Genomic DNA, 18144 nt, shown 5'->3' with positions numbered 1-18144 from the left:
ATACAACTAACCAAAATTGACACAAGCAGAAACTGAAAGTCTAAACGGTCCTAAACTATTTTAAAAATAAAATGCATAAATAAAAATTTTACCACAAAGAAAACTCCAAGTCCAGACTATTCACCAGCAAATGACAGCAAACATCCAAGTAAGAATTAATTTAAGTCTTAACCACACTCTTCATTAAATTCTCAAATAACTCCATGAGATAGATACCTATTATGTGACAGAGGAAGCTAATGAAAAGGAATGGTAATTTGCTCAAGGTCAGAAAGCTAGTAAGAAGCAAATTCAGGCTATCTGACTACAGAACTTGAACTTTCAACACCTTTTCCTGTGGAGAATGTGGTAGCCTGGCACCAAACATCACATTTCCACTTCCTTTAAGATACCTTCCTATGCTAAAGCTAGAAACCACATTTCCCAGAATCCCTAGAAGTCAGTTTCAGATGTGCTTTTGGTTTAGCTAACCAGATGGACTAACATGAGATTTGAAAGAAAGAAAGATGGAAAGAAGAAAGATCCATTTCTGCAATGTGTGCTAGTAAGAACAGTTCTAAAGACATTTGGATCTTCAGCAGCTTTAGCAGAGGTTCCAATGTTCACACTCTAATTTAGTGGAGAGTGAAAGACTGAGTAATGGAGCATGTGCGCACACACACACACATGCACACACACACAGAGGCCGTACAAGTGACAAACCTTTGCTGGTAGACACAGAACAGGCAAGGTGTACTTCTGGAGTCTACAGTTCTAGAAACAGCTTCTTGATCACCAGAGATCACACACAATGTGAAATGATCCCAGAAAGAAGCTCAAGTTCTTCATTTTGGTAGCGGTAGCATCTCTCTTGGCAGGCCAGCTTTTGTGTTGTTCTGGGACTCATTCTTTGTAGGTTCCTTTAGTTCCTCCAAAGATTTTATGAGCATTTAATTCCCTTTATAAAGCCCTTTTCTGCTTAAAATAGCTAGAGTTGTTTCTCTTATCTGAAAAGGAATCCTGACTACATAAAGGCAAACTGAGATCAGAACCAAGCAAGAAACCATACCAACTTGAATAATATACCTTGAGGGAAAAAATAGGCTTAAATTTTTTATATTATATAGAAGGTTTATAAGGTTGATTTTTTTAAATGGAACATCAGAAAAGTTGCCTCTCTTTGACCTGTTAGAGAGTTTCCTTTAAAAATAAAAGGGTGGGCTTCCCTGGTAGCTTGGTGGTAAAGAATCTGCCTGCCAATGCAGATGACATGGGCTAGATCCCTGATCCAGGAAGATCCCACGTGCCTTGGAGCAACTAAGCCCTGACATCACAACTATTGAGTTGTGTTCTAGAGCCCGAGAGCCACAAATACTGAAGCCTGTGCGCCCTAGAGCCAGTGCTCCATGACAGCAGAAGCCACCACCATGAAAAACCTGTGCACTGCAGCTAGCAAGTAGCCCCTGTTCTCCCCAACTAGAGAAAAAGCCCGCAGAGCAATGACGACCCAGCACAGCCAAAGATGAAATACATAAATAAAATTTTAAAAATAAATAAAAGGATGAATTGTTTTAAAAGGTTTTACCAAAAATACAGTCTTATTGTTATCTATCATCTATGATTATGAGGAAGAAAAACACATCATGCGAAGAGTTGACTCATTGGAAAAGACTGATGCTGGGAGGGATTGGGAACAAGAGGAGAAGGGGACGACAGAGGATGAGATGGCTGGATGGCATCACTGACTCGATGGACGTGAGTCTCAGTGAACTCCGGGAGTTGGTGATGGACAGGGAGGCCTGGCATGCTGTGTTCATGGGATCGCAAAGAGTCGGACACGACTGAGCGACTGATCTGATCTGATCTGAAACAAACCTTACTCCCAAAAAAAAAATTGTTATAAAGTGTAAAATGTAGATATTATAAATTGCCACATATCTCGTCCAATTAATGTCCAAAAATCAAATGCCTTTTTATACTAATTAAATTACTCTGACATCAAGGTAATGACATTACAAATCACTAAGGTAAAAAGTTATTAAATCAACACATGTATAAAATTGGAAGAGGCTTTTATAGTTTAGTAAATTCCATGATCTACAATATGACAACAAGGTAATTCTCAAAGAAAGTAAAAAATATATTTAGAATAAATAAAAGGGAAAATTTATTTACATAATCTATACACTACTCTGGAGAAGGCAATGGCACCCCACTCCAGTGGGGCCTAGAAAATCCCATGGAGGGAGGAGCCTGGTGGGCTGCAGTCCATGGGGTTGCTAGAGTCGGACATGACTGAGTGACTTCACTTTCACTTTTCACTTTCATGCATTGGAGAAGGAAATGGCAACCCACTCCAGTGTTCTTGCCTGGAGAACCCCAGGTTCGGGGAAGCCTTGTGGGCTGCCGTCTATGGGGTCGCACAGAGTTGGACACGACTGAAGCGACTTAGCAGCTTAGCAGCATACACTACTCAGTAAAGGTAATCATATGCAATGGAGATCAATTCAGATTACTACTGATTCAGTTATTTCAAGGTCATCAAAAATGTCTGCAGCTTTGTGACTTGAGAGGATATTTAAATTTCCCATCAAGGTATAATCTTGTCAGCTACCGCTTTTAGAATATTGCCTTCCAACCCCCTAAGTAAATAATAATTGCCTTCCAACCCCCTAAGGAATAATCAAATGGAATTATGGGATGGGGTGGTGAAGGAAAATACTCAAAGTTCAGATATAAAAGGTTATATACCTTATAAATAAAGTTTGCGGTCTGAGCTAGAATTGTGAAGTCAAAAATTACCTATAGAGAGCAGCTTTCAAAAATGACAAAAAACTAGATGTGAAAAAGGAATATAGCCTCTCTTTGCCACAGAGAATTCAGAAGGAACAAGAAGGCAATGAAAACCAGGTAGACAAAGTGAAAACATTCAGTTGTTTGAAAGCTTCAAAAAAAGAAATGAATGAAAATGTTTTCAACAATAACCAAAAAGGTGTTAACTCATTGGGGGTGGGGGTGGGGAATACTTTCACAATGTATACATATATCAAATCATCACATTGTGTAGTTTACAATATGATTTGTCAGGTATATCTCAATAAAGCTGAAACTTTCAAATGGTGAATTTTTTTACTCTTAGAAAAATTCATATAAAAGCATCATTTTTAGGACTCAAAACTTTTTAGGAATTAAAATAAATCATAGATTTCTGGTCTTAACTTAAATAATAAAAATGAGCCAAATAAAAATATTCAGCATGGAATGGGTGTTAAAGTATTTAATCTCTGGAAAACTGTTATATTTACTCTTAGGAAGACTATTGATTAATAGTCTAACAAATTTTACAGCTCTGAGAATGTAAAAAGACACATGCTTTCACACTTGGAGCCTTCTAAACTTTTTATTTTCTTTGCTGCACAGTGAAAAGTTCATTTATTTCAAGGACTTCCCCGCTGTTCCAGTGGTTAAGAATCTGCCTGTCAATGCTGGGGACAGGGGTTTGATCTCTGGTCTGGGAAGATCACACATGCCAGGAGGAACTAAGCCCGCCCTATAGAGACAGCCAACCGTAGCTGCTAAGCCAAAAATAAAGAAACTTTTTAAAGTCCATTTCTTTCAAAATAATTATTGGTGGAATATTTTGTTTTCAGATTGACAAGCTACATACTTCTAACTCAAGAAAACATTCCCGTTCACCATTTTTAACCTAAAGCATATTCCTAAATATTTTTAAGGAATCAAATAAAAACCAATTATTAATCTTAATAACTCAGAAACATAAAAAAAGAAAATCTCCTCCAGTCACTGATGTATATGTCAATAAGGTTTGAACTGTGGGGGTCAGGGGTGAGCATTACAATTTAGATGCTTAAGGTTAAAGTATGTTCCACAGAGCACACAAAAATCTATGTCATCTGTGACTATATAGCAGTATAAAGTTCTAAAATCAATTGAAATGTAAGTTTAACTTCAACAATGTGAAAAATCCTTATAAACACAACGATGTATAAAATTAAAAAAAAAAAAAAGGAATGAAAGAGCACGAATGACCCTGTTCAGCTGCTGCTGTAGAAAGTGATCCCTGCTGCTGCTGCTGCTGCTGCTGCTGCTAAGTCACTTCAGTCGTGTCCAACTCTGTGCAACCCCATAGACGGCAGCCCACCAGGCTCCCCCGTCCCTGGGATTCTCCAGGCAAGAACGCTGGAGTGGGTTGCCATTTCCTTCTCCAATGCATGAAAGTGAAAAGTGAAAGTGAAGTCGCTCAGTTGTGTCCGACTCTTAGCGACCCCACGGACTGCAGCCCACCAGGCTCCTCCATCCATGGGATTTTCCAGGCAAGAGTACTGGAGTGGGGTGCCATTGCCTTCTCCGAAGTGATCCCTAGTGATGCCAATAAAAACCAATGAAGAGTCCATCGCTCAACTCCTCACTTACATAGGAATCTAAACCACAATTCTCAGTGCAAGATCGATAGGCACAACCATTCCTAAGACATGGTTTCTTGGTGTCTGTTTGCCATTTTCTATCAAGGAACTGAGAGACATAAACAGGACACAAAACACAGCACATCTCTTGTAACTGACTCTGAATTCATGGGCCCTCTCTGTTCCCTCTATTAAATATTCAGACTGGGCCATGTGAACTGAATAGTGCCAAGGTGCTATTCCTGCCCTTCCCCACTGAGCTGGTTGCCAAGTTAATTGGCCTTTTTCACAAGCTTTTTACACCAGCTGTTCTTATTATTGTCATGCATTAAATATTAAAAAAAGTAATGAAATAATAATTATGAGGAGTGGTAATCATTATTCCATTTTATTTTTATGTTTCTTCCATAAAAGTTAAGTTGAATGTTTTGGAAAGATAAAGGTAAGTTTGCTTGAGAAGTTAAGTTGCTTAAAAGTTTACTACCAATTTCATTGTGGAAAGCCAGCTGTATAAACTTAAGAGAACTAACTATAATTATTTAGGACAATTTGACACTCAGATTGTAGCTTCATTTTAGCATATGTATCATTTTCATGACTGACCTTTTTAACCAACTTTCTCAATTAGTCAATGAGGTAACAGGTACTCCTATTGTTTAGCATCTTGTTCTGGGAAGGATTTTGGTCACTCACATGGAATTGTTTTTCTGGTAGTCAGTGGTCTTCAATTTTTTCTCAAAAAACCAATTCTCTCTTTCCCTGACTATATTTCATCAAATACAATACATCATTGATTATAAGATTCAATTTTTTTCCTTCCTTCTGATGTTACATAGAATAGGTTGCCTATTGACTGGGATGCCATCAACTAATAGACATATCCCAATTTCAAAGATGTTATAATTAAAACTACACACCTGGGAACAGATGAAAAATGGTTTGAAAATCATCAGGTTCACTGGAAAAGAAGGTTAAATATAGAAGAGTAAAAACCCACTCAAAATTCTACCGTTTGGGAACAGCACATTTAAACATCCATCTATGCATATACATATAGCTATGAATAAGTTTTCAATGGCTCATACTATACATACTGTTTATATTTTTAGATTGCTCTCTTTGATACCGTAAAAATCAGTTTTCTGATAAATGTACTGTGATGATCTCACCTGGATGCCCATTTTACCCAGTACATAGCTATTTTTTTTAGTATTTATTTATTTGGATGCAACAGGTCTTAGTGGCTTGTGGGATCTTTAGTTTCAGCATGAGCAATCTTTTTAGTTGCGGCATGCAAACTCTCAGTTGTGGCATGTGGGATCCAGTTTCCTGAACAGGGATCAAACCCAGGTCCCCTGCATTGGGAGCAAGGAGTCTTACCCACTGGACCACCAGGAAAGTCCCCATAAGCTGTTTTTAAATGTTAAACATAAATCAAATTCTTTGTTAGGAAATCATAATAGGATTAGAAAATAGACAATTAGTTTATTCCTAACCCTGGAAAATAATTTCGCTTTAAAATAATCAGAAACGAAAAAAAGAAATAAATAAATAATAAAATAAAATAAAATAATCAGAAACGGAAGAGATCTTAAAGAAATCTAGTCCCACTCCCTCATTTACAAATGAGGTACAAATAGGTTGCTCATCATCATAGGTAGATCTGGGACTAAAATCAAATTGTATTACATTCTATTCTAGAAATCATCCTGTCTCTTTCTGCATTGACAGTCAAATGTATATTACCTGCTTTAATTTAAATTGTACTATAAAATATTCCATTAATCGGATTCTTCAGCCAAGTATGCAGACGTCTAGGCCCTCTTATTCATTCTGTAGGTGGTTATGAGATGTGCGTAAGCATGGAAGGGTCACTGCTACTTTTTCATCTGCTCTATATCCCGTCCTCTTGGGAAATGCCCCTCCCTCACTCTACGCAATAATGGCAGGGTTATTATTTTCCTTGCCACAGTGTGGGCTGATGACCCGGGTCAAAGTGCACAATTCTCCTAGAAACAGCAATTGGTTCAAACTTGGACTATTAGAATCGTTTTGGAGGAAATGATTTGGGTGTTAGGGAAAAGGGTTATTTCTTCTGGATCACTAGCTGGGTGGATGATGAGGTAGCTATTTTTGCCATCAGATAGTCAAACCCAACAAAGAAGAAAAAAGAACAATATCCACAGCCTCTATTGATATTGATCCATAGACTTCCAGACCTCATCTGATTCAAGTAGGCACTAGATTCAAAAGTCAGCAATTTATCATGTGACCTGGTATTAAATGATGAACTAGGTCAACCAGATTTTCTCTCCAAGAATATTAATTGTAAAATACAGAAAATATTGGACAGTTAAGGTAGAGGGCCATGAGATAGCACTGGAGCCCTAGTGGAAACACAGAATTGTGAGGAGAAAAAGGAGACATGAGCAGATGTCATAGAAAAAGCAAGAGAGTTTCAGAAAAACATCTATTTCTGCTTTATTGACTATGCCAAAGCCTTTCACTGTGTAGACCACAATAAACTGTGGAAAATTCTGAAAGAGATGGGAATACCAGACCACCTGACCTGCCTCTTGGCAAACCTGTATGCAGGTCAGGAAGCAACTGTTAGAACTGGACATGGAACAACAAACTGGTTCCAAATAGGAAAAGGAGTACGTCAAGGCTGTATATTGTCACCCTACTTATTTAACTTCTATGCAGAGTACATCATGAGAAACACTGGGCTGGATGAAGCACAAGCTGGAATCAAGACTGCCGAGACAAATATCAATGACCTCAGATATGCAGATGACACCACCCTTATGGCAGAAAGTGAAGAAGAACTAAAGAGCCTCTTGATGAAAGTGAAAGAGGAGAGTGAAAAAGTTGACTTAAAGCTCAACATTCACAAAACTAAGATTATGGCATCTGGTCCCATCACTTCATGGGAAATAGATGGGGAAAAGATGGAAACAGTGTAAGACTTTATTTTGGGGGGCTCCCAAATCACTGCAGATGGTGACTGCAGCCATGAAATTAAAAGACACTTACTCCTTGGAAGGAAAGTTATGACCAACCTAGACAGCATATTAAAAAGCAGAGACATTACTTTGCCAACAAAGGTCCATCTAGTCAAGGCTATGGTTTTTCCAGTGGTCATGTATAGATGTGAGACTTGGACTATAAAGAAAGCTGAGCGCCGAAGAATGGATGCTTTTGAACTGTAGTATTGGAGAAGACTCTTGAGAGTCCCTTGGACTGCAAGAAGATCCAACCAGTCCATCCTAAAGGAGATCAGTCCTGAATATTCATTGGAAGGACTGATGTTGAAGCTGAAACTCCAATACTTTGGCCACCTGATGCAAAGAGCTGACTCATTGGAAAAGACCCTGATGCTGGGAAAGATTGAGGGCAGGAGGAGAAGGGGATGACAGAGGATGAGATGGTTGGATGGTGTCACCGACTCGATGGACATGGGTATGGGTGGACTCCAGGAGTTGGTGATGGACAGGGAGGCCTGGCGTGCTGCGGTTCATGGGGTCGCAAAGAGTCAGACATGACTGAGTGACTGAACTGACTGACTGAAGCAGATGTCATGAAGATGTCCCATAAGAAAGAGAAAAATAATTCATATCTCTAGTATTGTTCAGATTTCTCAGTTTTCCAGTTCTGAATGCTCACAAGATACAAATGGTCTGTTCACTTGAAACATATTTACTAAGAGCCTGAAAATGTTTAAAACACATGGTAGATTCAGTTATTACAGAAAAAGATTCACTTTCTCCCCTGCCCTCTCCAAGAAAAAAAAAAAAAAACATATTTTCTCTGCCCCCTTGACTAAGATTCTTATTTTGACCAACAGGATATTAGTAAATATTTAAAATATTAATATGTTTCAGTGGTTGCATTTGCTCTCTTATACCTCTGTCATCACCATGAAAACATGTTAACTAACTGATCTCAGGATTAGAGGCATGTGGACCAAGCATGCAGCCTAGAGCCACTCAGCTGATCGCAGCCTGTCAGTGGCTCACAAACAGAATAAATGCTCACTGTTGTGTGCAACAGCATGTGATGTATGTAATGGCGTTGCATACAACAGTATGTGTATGTATTAATATCCGATGGTGCGGTTATTTGTTACTCAGCGATAGCTCACTGATACAATACACTGAGGATAAGATCCTGTGGGCCACTTTAAAGACTGTCCTTATTCTCAGGCTTTCCACAACACATAACAGTTATCTACTAAAAATTAACTACCCAGGCCCTGTGCAGAAGATGGAGGTTAATAAAATAACACCTTTCCCGGGGGAGAACTCCTATTCTCATGAGAACGATGGATTCTAATGAAATGGTCATAAAATAATGTGAAAAGGGGTTAGGCATAGAGTCACCTATGGGTCTAACTCAGCCCAGAGGAGTCAGCAGAGGCATCACATAAGAGGAGATTGACACAGAGATCTGAAAGATGAACAGTCATTTATTAAGTAGAGAAGAAGATAGAAAGACTCTAAGCAGTGAGCACAAATATACCAAAACATTAAATTTCCAAGTGTGAGGGGAGTTCAAATGGCAGCCACGGCTGAAACTCACTCTTATGCTAAAGTAGACAGCAACTCAGAATGAATATAAATGACGGTCAACTAGAATTTTTACTAAGAATCATTTGTCATCATAATAAGGTTTGATTGATCATTTTTAAGCCTTAATTTACTATTTTGATAATTCAACTTTGTTTACTTCACTACAGAAAGTTCCTACAATAATGATCTATAAGGACATGCATTTTATTATCCTATAATACCATTTGTAACATCAACAGCAAAACCAGATCATGAATGCTCTGCAAGGGCTGTCAATGTGTCAGCAAAGAAAAGGTCTTTGAGTGTGTCATGACAGCATTGGAAGGCCACAGTATGAAAAGATGACTCCAGACAACTGCAAACAAAGTAACCCCCAAAATACTAAACACACAATCTCAAATAAAGTGGCAGTAGCTGAGAAACTCTTCTTCAAACACAAATCAGAAACGCAAAGTGTCCTACTGAAAAAAGGTTTCAGCAGGAAACCCCAGGCAGAAGCATAACATTGACGTATCAACAACAGATTTCACTTCAAGCACCTTGGCAAGGAGTGTCAGTGATGTCAAATAAGAAAATTTTCACACTGGCACACCACTGAAGTTACCAACAACAGCGGCATCTTCGAAGTGCTAAAAGATAACAGCCAGTAAACAACACACAGAGACGCCAAGGATTTCACTGATCACTTCAAACCAGAAGATAAACAAGTAACTATCGCGTGGAAGAGAAGGGGTGGGCGGGGGCAACTCTTACAACTCCCTTGGCTCTCAGCTCCACGGAAGAAACCGAAGCAACACGTGCAACGTCACAGTCCCTACACAGTCAACCACGCTGATCACCAAAAGAGGGGCCAGATTTGGGGCTAGAAACAGGAGTTAAGAAGAAAGGAGAAGAAATCAGGGGAAGAAAGTAAAACAGAAGCAGAAAAGAGCAGTATGGGCTGCGGAGCGGCGGTTCCACCAACCCTACTGGCGGGCAAGAAGAAAAGTCCCTCAGATGCAGACTAATGTCTAGGAAGGAATCTTCTACTTCGATTGGAGTTTCCCAGGACTCAGCTTTGGCTGCCCCCTCCCTACCGATGCCACCTGAAGCCTCCCTTTTTGGTGGGACCCGTAGGTGAACGAACCAAGGGGGCGCTCCTCAGGCGGCTCCCGGTAAAATTGAGGGAACTCCCCGAGCTTCCAAGGGTAGACGAGCTACAGATCGCTTGCAAGGGGATTGGCCAGAGGCAATAGTGAATTAAGAGGGCTCTCCCTTACCTGCCGCAGGAGCTTCCACCTGGCGGCACCCAAGGACGCCGAGGCTGCGGGTCCCGGAGCGGCGCCGCTGTTTGCCTGGCCCTCGCCTGCCGTCTGCTCTGCTTGACCGACAGCGGCGTCAGAGACTTGAGATTCCATCCCGCTAGAGCCTCTTATACCCGAGATCCCGCCGCCACAGCTCTCCCCTGCCAGGACCTGCCTACTTCTTCCCAGTCAGGACCTGTGACGCCAGGCCTCCCTCCCTCTGCCCTAGCTCCCGAGCCCTCCCCGAATGCCGCATTTCCGGTAGTCGCGTCTCCTTAGCAACCAGGGCAGCGCGACTCTCGTCACTGCACCATTTTGCTGGTGGCCATCTTGAGTGAGGGCAGACCAGAGGGTGCGAGAACTGTGGCAGATCTAGCGCGACCCTGCCCCTTTTTGTTCTCCTCTCTCCTGTTTCATCTCGAGTTCTGAAGACTAGCAAAGATCCAAAAGATTTGTATTTTGAGCAATAATGATCTCAGAAGGAGAAAAATCCATTCTTGACCACAATAAATATGGTGGAATCTGCTTAGAGCTCGTGCTAGTTGGGAGTTACGTAGAACGCGTGCTGCAAACTAGCTCTCGGCGACACTGGGTAGGCAGTGGTTCTGCTAGCTGCAGAACGCAGACTTCGGCAGGACGCGGTCGAGGTGACAGCTGCACTCCTTCCTGAGAGCTTCGGGTCCTCTGGGCGTGCCTTTACTCGTTTCGGTATCTAGAGCCAGGCTGACTTTCAATTTGCGTACGTATTGGGGGGCGTAGGCTGGGGGTCTCGTCCCTTCACCTCTTCCTCTCCCCATCCAGCCATCCCTCAGTCCTTTGGTCCTAGATTTTTGACCGATGTCACTTAACTGCGTGACACCTGGTACCACTCTCTCGCCTCGGATGCACAGGGAAAACGAATAGGTTCTCCCAGGAATACCCGTGTGTCTGCCCTACCCCCATCGTTAACCGGCTGTCTTCTCCCTGCGGGTGAAAGATGGATGGATGGAGGCTGCCGGCAGGGATGTAGTCATTTAGAGCCTTTCTTTTATTTTCTCATACTTTATTTAATTTCTTTGTTTTTGCTGGTATTGGCTGCTCATTCCCTATTTCCACTCTCCTTTATTTTGCTACTTCGTAGCGGATCCGAGCTGTGGTGAAGCTGACGCAGTATTTTCCCTTTGCTACCCAGAAACATTTTGTGGAAGACTTTCATGATGACATTCAGCAGTGTGCAACGTATCTAGATATTTCTGTCCAAAAAATAGTAGCCAACGGTTACTGAGTGGTTACTGCGGTCCGGGCACTTGATTAAGGGTTAAACATAAACTATTGTTTCATCCTTAGAATAGTTAGTGGGGTCATTATCTCTGTTTTACACACGAGGAAACTAAGCACAGGTGCTAAGTGCAGGAGTGAAGACCTGAACCCAGGTTTCTCTGACTTAACTACTCACTAGCCTTACTTACCTTGCTAGATAGGTTAAAAAGAACGGGCTTTCCAATAGAAGACCGATGGCATCACATTTCCTGTGTGCATCCTCAAGTGTTTTTTGGAGCTAATCCCGTTTTTAACATCAAAGTCCAGTTGTTTTTATTTGCAGATAGACATTCCTCTATCACTTTCTGTAGAGGTGACCTGGGGTAGTTGCTTAAACCTCCCTGAGCCACAGTTTGCTCACCTGTAAGATCAACATAATAGCTACTCTATCAGGTTCCTATGAAGTTTAAATTAGATCAAGTATATAAAAGCATCTGGCATGTAGCAAATACTCAAATACTAATCCCTTCTCTACCTTTATTCAGTAATTAGTCTTTTCCAGTTCATCCTGCATATATTGGGTTGGCCAAAAAGTTCATTTAGGTTTCTCCATAACATCTTGTGAAAAACTGGAAGGAACTTTTTGACCAACCCAATACCTGAATTCTGTAAAATCAAAGCCGGTTTGCCTTTAAAAGCCCTCAGAGTTTCTGAGATGCCCCCATGAAGTCTTTGTATTTATTGCAGATTTTTATTTTGTTTTTTCGTTTGTTTTGTTTTTTTTTTTTAGTTTGCCCATGTGTGTACCAGAATGAGTGCTGCATAGTTTGAGCCTGATAAGATTGACCTTACTAAAGAGACATTTAAGTTACATCTGCCAAGAAGTATGACTTGAATGAAACTAACTTGTACAAGTTTTCAATACTTTTAGCCTGAGTTATCAGCTGTCTGCAGTTATTTGTAACCAGTTATTTGTAACCACAGCCCCAAAGGGGAAAGTTAAGAACTGCAGATCTTAGATGCTCTGAGAACCCACACTGTACAGTCATCCCTATGAAAATCATTCATGTGCTGGCAGCCCCTAAGGGAGCGTAAACCAGGGACTTTGATACCATGCAGCAGAAGAGCAAATTGTTTCTCCAAGCTTTGAAGTATAGTATTCCTCATCTTGGGAAATGCATGCAGAAAGAGCACTTGAATCACTGTAACTTCGCTGATCGTTATTACCATAGAATAAAATTGAAAAAATATCACCTAACCAAGTGTCTGCAGAATAAACCCAGCATCTCAGAGTTAGCAAGAAACATCCCAAGTCGGAACTTCTCATGTAAGGTATGGACTGTTTAAATTAACCTCTGTGTAGGCCTTTAAGATTAATTTTAACTTAAAAATAAAGAATGGGTAGGAGATCAGTTACTAATTTTTTCAGTAAATCTGGTTTGATTTTTTAAATGGTCAGACTCAATTGTCTGTAGTCATATGTAAGTATAAAAGAATATATATATTTATAGAGCTCTAATGTAATATGTAAAAATGTACATTTATAAAAAATGATTCACCTTAGGAATTCCTTCCTGTGCTACCAGTGCAGCTCAAAGTATAATTTGCCTTCTAAAATTCCTGGGCTGTTTTAATAACTCTTAATAAAATCTAATAATATGCTGATTGTTTTATGAATCCCAAATTAGTAAACTTCAGTGAAAACCACTTAATTGTGCTACTTCTCTGTTAAAAATTGAAAAAAAGATTTGCATTCTTGACCACTGTATTATTCTAGAAGATGCTTTCGGACCATTGTGCTCTGGCCAGACCCCAAGCCATGGACCTGACCTCAACCTTGAGGACCTATTGCCCTTGTATGTAGAATGAGCACATTTCCTCCGTTGCCCCCGACAGTCCCAGTCCACACTGTCCGTCTGTAGTTATTGACAGTGTCCCCTTTCCTCCCAGAAGTGCCTCAGGTTGGCAAGTTGTGTGCTCATCCTAGTTATTTGAGTTAAGCTGCTGGTGCTGTTGCCCCTTTGACATGACCTCCCCTACCGCATACTTGCTATGTCCTTAGGTTCCTTACATTGCATTTAGGAGTGATATTCTTGCAATATTTTAGCGTATTTTGTTATTTTTGTATTTTAATTTCTAGTTTCATACTAATATTTTTCGTCTCTTTTGACTTTTTTATTGTAGTAGAGTATATGTAACAAAATTTTCCATTTTAACCATTTTAAGTGTATAATTCCATGACATTAATTACTTCACAGTGTTGAACAGCTGTTATCACTATTTCCAAAATCCTGTTGTCACCTGAAAAAAATTTACCTAGAATTCCCCACTCCTGCCTTTACTGAACCGTGGAAACCTTTCATCTACTTTATGTCTCTATGAATTTGCCCATTTTAGATAATTCATATAATTGGAATTATATAATATTTGTCCTTTTGTGTTTGGTTTATTTCACTTACATTGTTTTCAAAGTTCACCCATATTGTAGCATATATGTGAATTTGTTCCTTTTAGTGGCTGAATAATACTTCTTTTATAAACCACAATTTATTTATCCGTTCATCTGTTGATAGACACTTGAGCAGCTTCTTCTGTTTATAAAAATGATTTTTTAATCTTATTTTACTAAATTCTTCTTTTTGTTTCATTTTTGTTCTTTTATTAGCTCATATTTATTTATTTGGGGGCATTTTTGTTGTTGTTTGCTTTCAACTTTTTAACCTTAGTCCTAGACTTCTACTCTTTACATTTTGGTCATCCAAATTTTTCTTTTTATAGCATCTTAGTTTAGTTTAGCACTTTCCTTTTTTACTCAAATTTTTCAGTGTCTTCTATTTCGTTTTTACCCTTTGTGTGTGTATTTGCACACATGTCCTACTTGAGAAAGGTAAACTTTAAAACTTTACCTATTGGACACATTTTAGACATTTAGATCATTATATTTTGAATTGTATCTGGAACATTTTGTTATCTTGTACTTTTATCCTTAGTCTCAATTTATAAATAGTAGGCAGGAATTACCATCAGAGTGACAGCTGTAAGATTAGCTCACACCCTATGCAGGAGCTGGACTATTTTTTCCCTCTACTTGTCCCTGAAGCAACTTTTCAGTTCTCTTTCATAGAACCCTGTTGTCTGGAAGCTTTAACCTGCTTCAGTGGCTTAATAATTCCTTCACCTGGTAACAGTCTGGCTTTCACATGTCATACATCAACCATTCCTTCTGTGAGAAATTATATGATCTAAAAGCTGTAGTCCCTCTCCTTTATGATCACTGAGACCTGGGGAAGCTGTGAAGAGATCTGTAGTCCAAAATGCACAGCTAAATAAGCATTCACTCAGTTTCAACCTTGTCTGCTCTTATGGGAACAACCTGGAGAAGGAAATGGCAACCCACTCCAGTATTCTTGCCTGGGGAATCCCATGGACAGAGGAGCCTGGAGGGCTACAATCTGTAGGGTCACAAAAGAGTCAGACACAACTTAGCAGCTAAGTAACAACAACAAATGGGAACAGCAAAGTAGAAAAAGTGATTAGTGCCTTTGAGGCAAATTAAAATATATTTACTTAAAGACTTGTTTAGATAAGTTAACTCTTATTCTTTAGAATAAGGGAGGGAAGTCTGTGTAATAAAAATGCCAGAAAGAAGAGCTGTAGCCATGACTGGTATGTCAGGACTCTAATCTCTCTGACTGGAAATAAAGGGGGGAGTTTCAAGTTGGCGTTCTGTAAAAGTCCTCCAGATACTAAAATTTCATTATTTTATATCTCTACCTTGTTAACTTACCAACAACTATCACCTGTATGTTTGGGAACTCTATAGTACCAGCTCCTGCAGTTTGGCTTTGTATCAGAAATCCTGGGAAACGTTTCAGAAATACAAATTCTTGGATCTCACCCAACATCTGCTGGGTCAGGATCTACTGGCTGAGGCCTGGGGATCTGGTTTTTTGTCTTAAGTTCCTCAAGCAATTCTGAAATTCCCAGTCTGCCAGTGATGGCGGATCTGCATTTAGGAACTAGACACACTTGTGATCAAATGTTGCTGACCTAAATTCAGAATGACTGAATTCATTCATTTCTGAAGCTCTTTCTGGCAGGGACTGTGACTTTCCATTTAACATTAGCCAGATGGCAAGATGAACTTATTCCATTACACTCATGCACCAACTAGTAATATTCAAAGGCTAGCATCAAACCAAATACCCCATTTCTTTATCTTTCACATCATCCTGTTCTGCTCTGCCTACAGAAATAATTCCTGAAATCTTTGATCATTTGAGATACAAAAAGAAAACCAAATAAGGGGAAAAAAAGATTAAAGATTTGTCCACTGACTCTTTCTACAATATAGATTAGCAGTTCTTATAGTAGTCACTAAGATAGGTTGACAGATATTTCCTTCACTGGCATTAGTGATCTATGATTTGTGGGAATCACTGGTTCTGAAGGTTCAAAACTTGGGAAAGCCAGAAAGAAAAAAATTGTAGTCTCACAATAGTTTTTTTCTTTTTTGATAATAGTTCATGGAGTGGGACTGCATTATAGGTGCCAATTCTTTATTGGGCTTTTTCCTCCACGTTCCATTTATTCTTTAACCTGCTGGAGTATGGCTCCTATCCCCCACTAAAAACCCATCATTGTTGCCAAAGATGTAACATATTTCAGCCCAGTAGGCACTTCCCTTTCCTTCTCTTAGAGAAGCTCTTGGCAGATTCGACATCCTTGACCAATCCCTCCTCGAAACTCTTTTGGCCTCATGGGTCCACGTTTTCCTAGTTTTCCTTTTCCTACCTTACAAACCAACCCTTCTCAATCTCCTTTTCTGACTTTTCTTCCATATGACCTCTCAACTTTGAAGTTTCTCAGACTTTGGTTCTGGAGCTTTTTTTCTCTCTAATTTCTTCCTAAGTAATTTTATCCATTCCCTTGGATTTAGTATCATAGGAGTTATCTTCATCCCAGATCCACCTCTGGGCTGCACAGGATTAATCTCTAGTTGGACATCTTACTGACTTCTCAAACTATCCACAGTTGAACTTCAACTCTCCCAACCCTGACTCAGCTCTTCTCTGTCTCATTGCTCTGTATGCAGTTGTTCAAGCCAGAATGTGGGAAAACATTAACCTGCCATCGCATCCGTTAACAGTGTATACTTAGCTTCGTGATTTTTACCACATCACAGTACCACCTGGGCTATTATTTACTTAATTATTTTCGCTTAACCGACTTGTCTCATCCCAAGGAATAGTAGTCATCAGTCTGATGTGCTTGTTATATTGTTTCTAATAAAATATTCATATACCTCAAATCATATATACCATTACGTCTGACATGCTTTCAGAAACACATTACATTAACCTCCAAAATACATGGTGAATCTGTCTGTATTTCTCTATCTCTACCATTATCACTCAGTCATCTTTCATCTGGGTCACTGGTTGAAGCCACCTAACCATGTTCTTTGCTTGCCACCTTCTCATCTAACCCATTTTCATACAATTGGAAGAGTGATCTTAAAATATAAATTAAATCATGTCACTCCACAGCTTAAAAACCCTTCCAGAAGTTCTTTTTTTTTTAAAGAAATTAGTGTCTTTGTATTTTTATTTATTTTTTGGCAACACCGTGCAGCATGAGGGGTCTTAGTTCCCTGACCAGAAATGAACCCAGGCCTTCTGCATTGAGAGTGTCGAATCTTAAACACTGGACCACCAGGGAAGTCCCCAGAAGCTCTTAACACATAAGCTCCCATTTTCCTAATCATGTTCCTCAAGACCTTGCAAGATCTAGTCCTTATCTCATTTCTCTAGGGAGAGAGGAAGAACAAAGAAATAGATGAATAAAATAAATAGTATATCAGAGGCAATAGGTACAATGAAAAATAAAATAGGACAAGGAAAGATTAAATAAACCATTTGGGGCTAGGAAGAATTCTTATTTTGGTTGAGCGGTCAGCTCAGGCCTAACTGAGAAAAAAGACTACATTTGAGCAATAGCTTCAAGTGGGTGTTTGGGCATAGGGCAGTAAGTTCTAAGAAAGTGAGGTAGAAGCAAGCTTGACATGGTCAAAAAGCATGAAGGAACCCAGTGGCTCAGAGTCAGTGGACATCGGAGGAGTGTAGTAGCAGATGAGGTCAGCAAGATTTGTAATGGGGCAGAATTCTTTAGGACTCTAGACCATCATAAGGATTTTCAGTTTTCCTCTTTAACAAGATGGGAAAACTTTGGGTTGGATTTTGAGTGAAGGAGTAATATGATCTGACCTTAGGTTCACTCTAGTTTCTTCGTTGAAAATAGACTGTGGAAAGCAGAGGCAGAAACAGAGCATTTTGGCTCTTGCAGTAATCCAAAGAGAAATGATACTGGTATCACCAGAATAGTAAAGGTGTGAGACGTGCTCAGATTCAAGATTTATCTTGAAAGTAGAATTGACAAGGTTTCCACCTTGTCGAGGTTTGTCAGTGGTTGCTAGAGAGAAGGACAAAACTAAAACTTTTAAGTGTGAGCAGCTGGAAAGACAGTTGTCATTTATGAAGATAGGAACAATTGCCTAAAGAACAGAGGAGATTTTTGTGGGGAGAGGGAAAATGGGGACATTGGATATTCAGTGCTGGACATTTTTTTAAATACTTGTTAGAAGTCCAG

The 18144-nt window shown here is 39.7% G+C and overlaps 2 protein-coding genes across 5 annotated transcripts in view; one reads left to right on the top strand and one right to left on the bottom strand.

Annotated features, from left to right (window-relative positions):
- Positions 1-10385, bottom strand: part of CAMKMT (calmodulin-lysine N-methyltransferase) — a 427562-nt gene extending 417177 nt beyond the window's left edge. Inside the window, exon 1 of the mRNA NM_001105641.1 lies at positions 10234-10385. Within this exon, the coding sequence (NP_001099111.1) occupies positions 10234-10371 (138 nt within the window). The 5' untranslated portion in view covers positions 10372-10385. The remainder of the gene's footprint in view (positions 1-10233) is intronic.
- Positions 10386-10826: 441 nt separating this feature from the next.
- PREPL (prolyl endopeptidase like) overlaps positions 10827-18144 on the top strand; it is a 38531-nt gene continuing 31213 nt past the window's right edge. For 2 of the 4 annotated variants that reach the window (XM_024999389.2, XM_024999388.1), the window contains exons 1-2: positions 10827-10996; positions 12287-12828. In XM_024999389.2, coding sequence (XP_024855157.1) covers positions 12610-12828 — 219 coding nt within the window. In that variant the 5' untranslated portion in view covers positions 10827-10996; positions 12287-12609. The remainder of the gene's footprint in view (positions 10997-12286; positions 12829-18144) is intronic. The other 2 variants (XM_059891737.1, XM_024999391.2) reach the window with 2 other exon arrangements.

Source organism: Bos taurus, chromosome 11 (assembly GCF_002263795.3).
Source record: "Bos taurus isolate L1 Dominette 01449 registration number 42190680 breed Hereford chromosome 11, ARS-UCD2.0, whole genome shotgun sequence".
In the NCBI taxonomy this organism is placed as follows: domain Eukaryota; kingdom Metazoa; phylum Chordata; class Mammalia; order Artiodactyla; family Bovidae; genus Bos; species Bos taurus.
The sequence above is the reverse complement of the archived record's forward strand: the minus strand, read 5'-3'. Positions and strand labels throughout refer to the sequence as shown.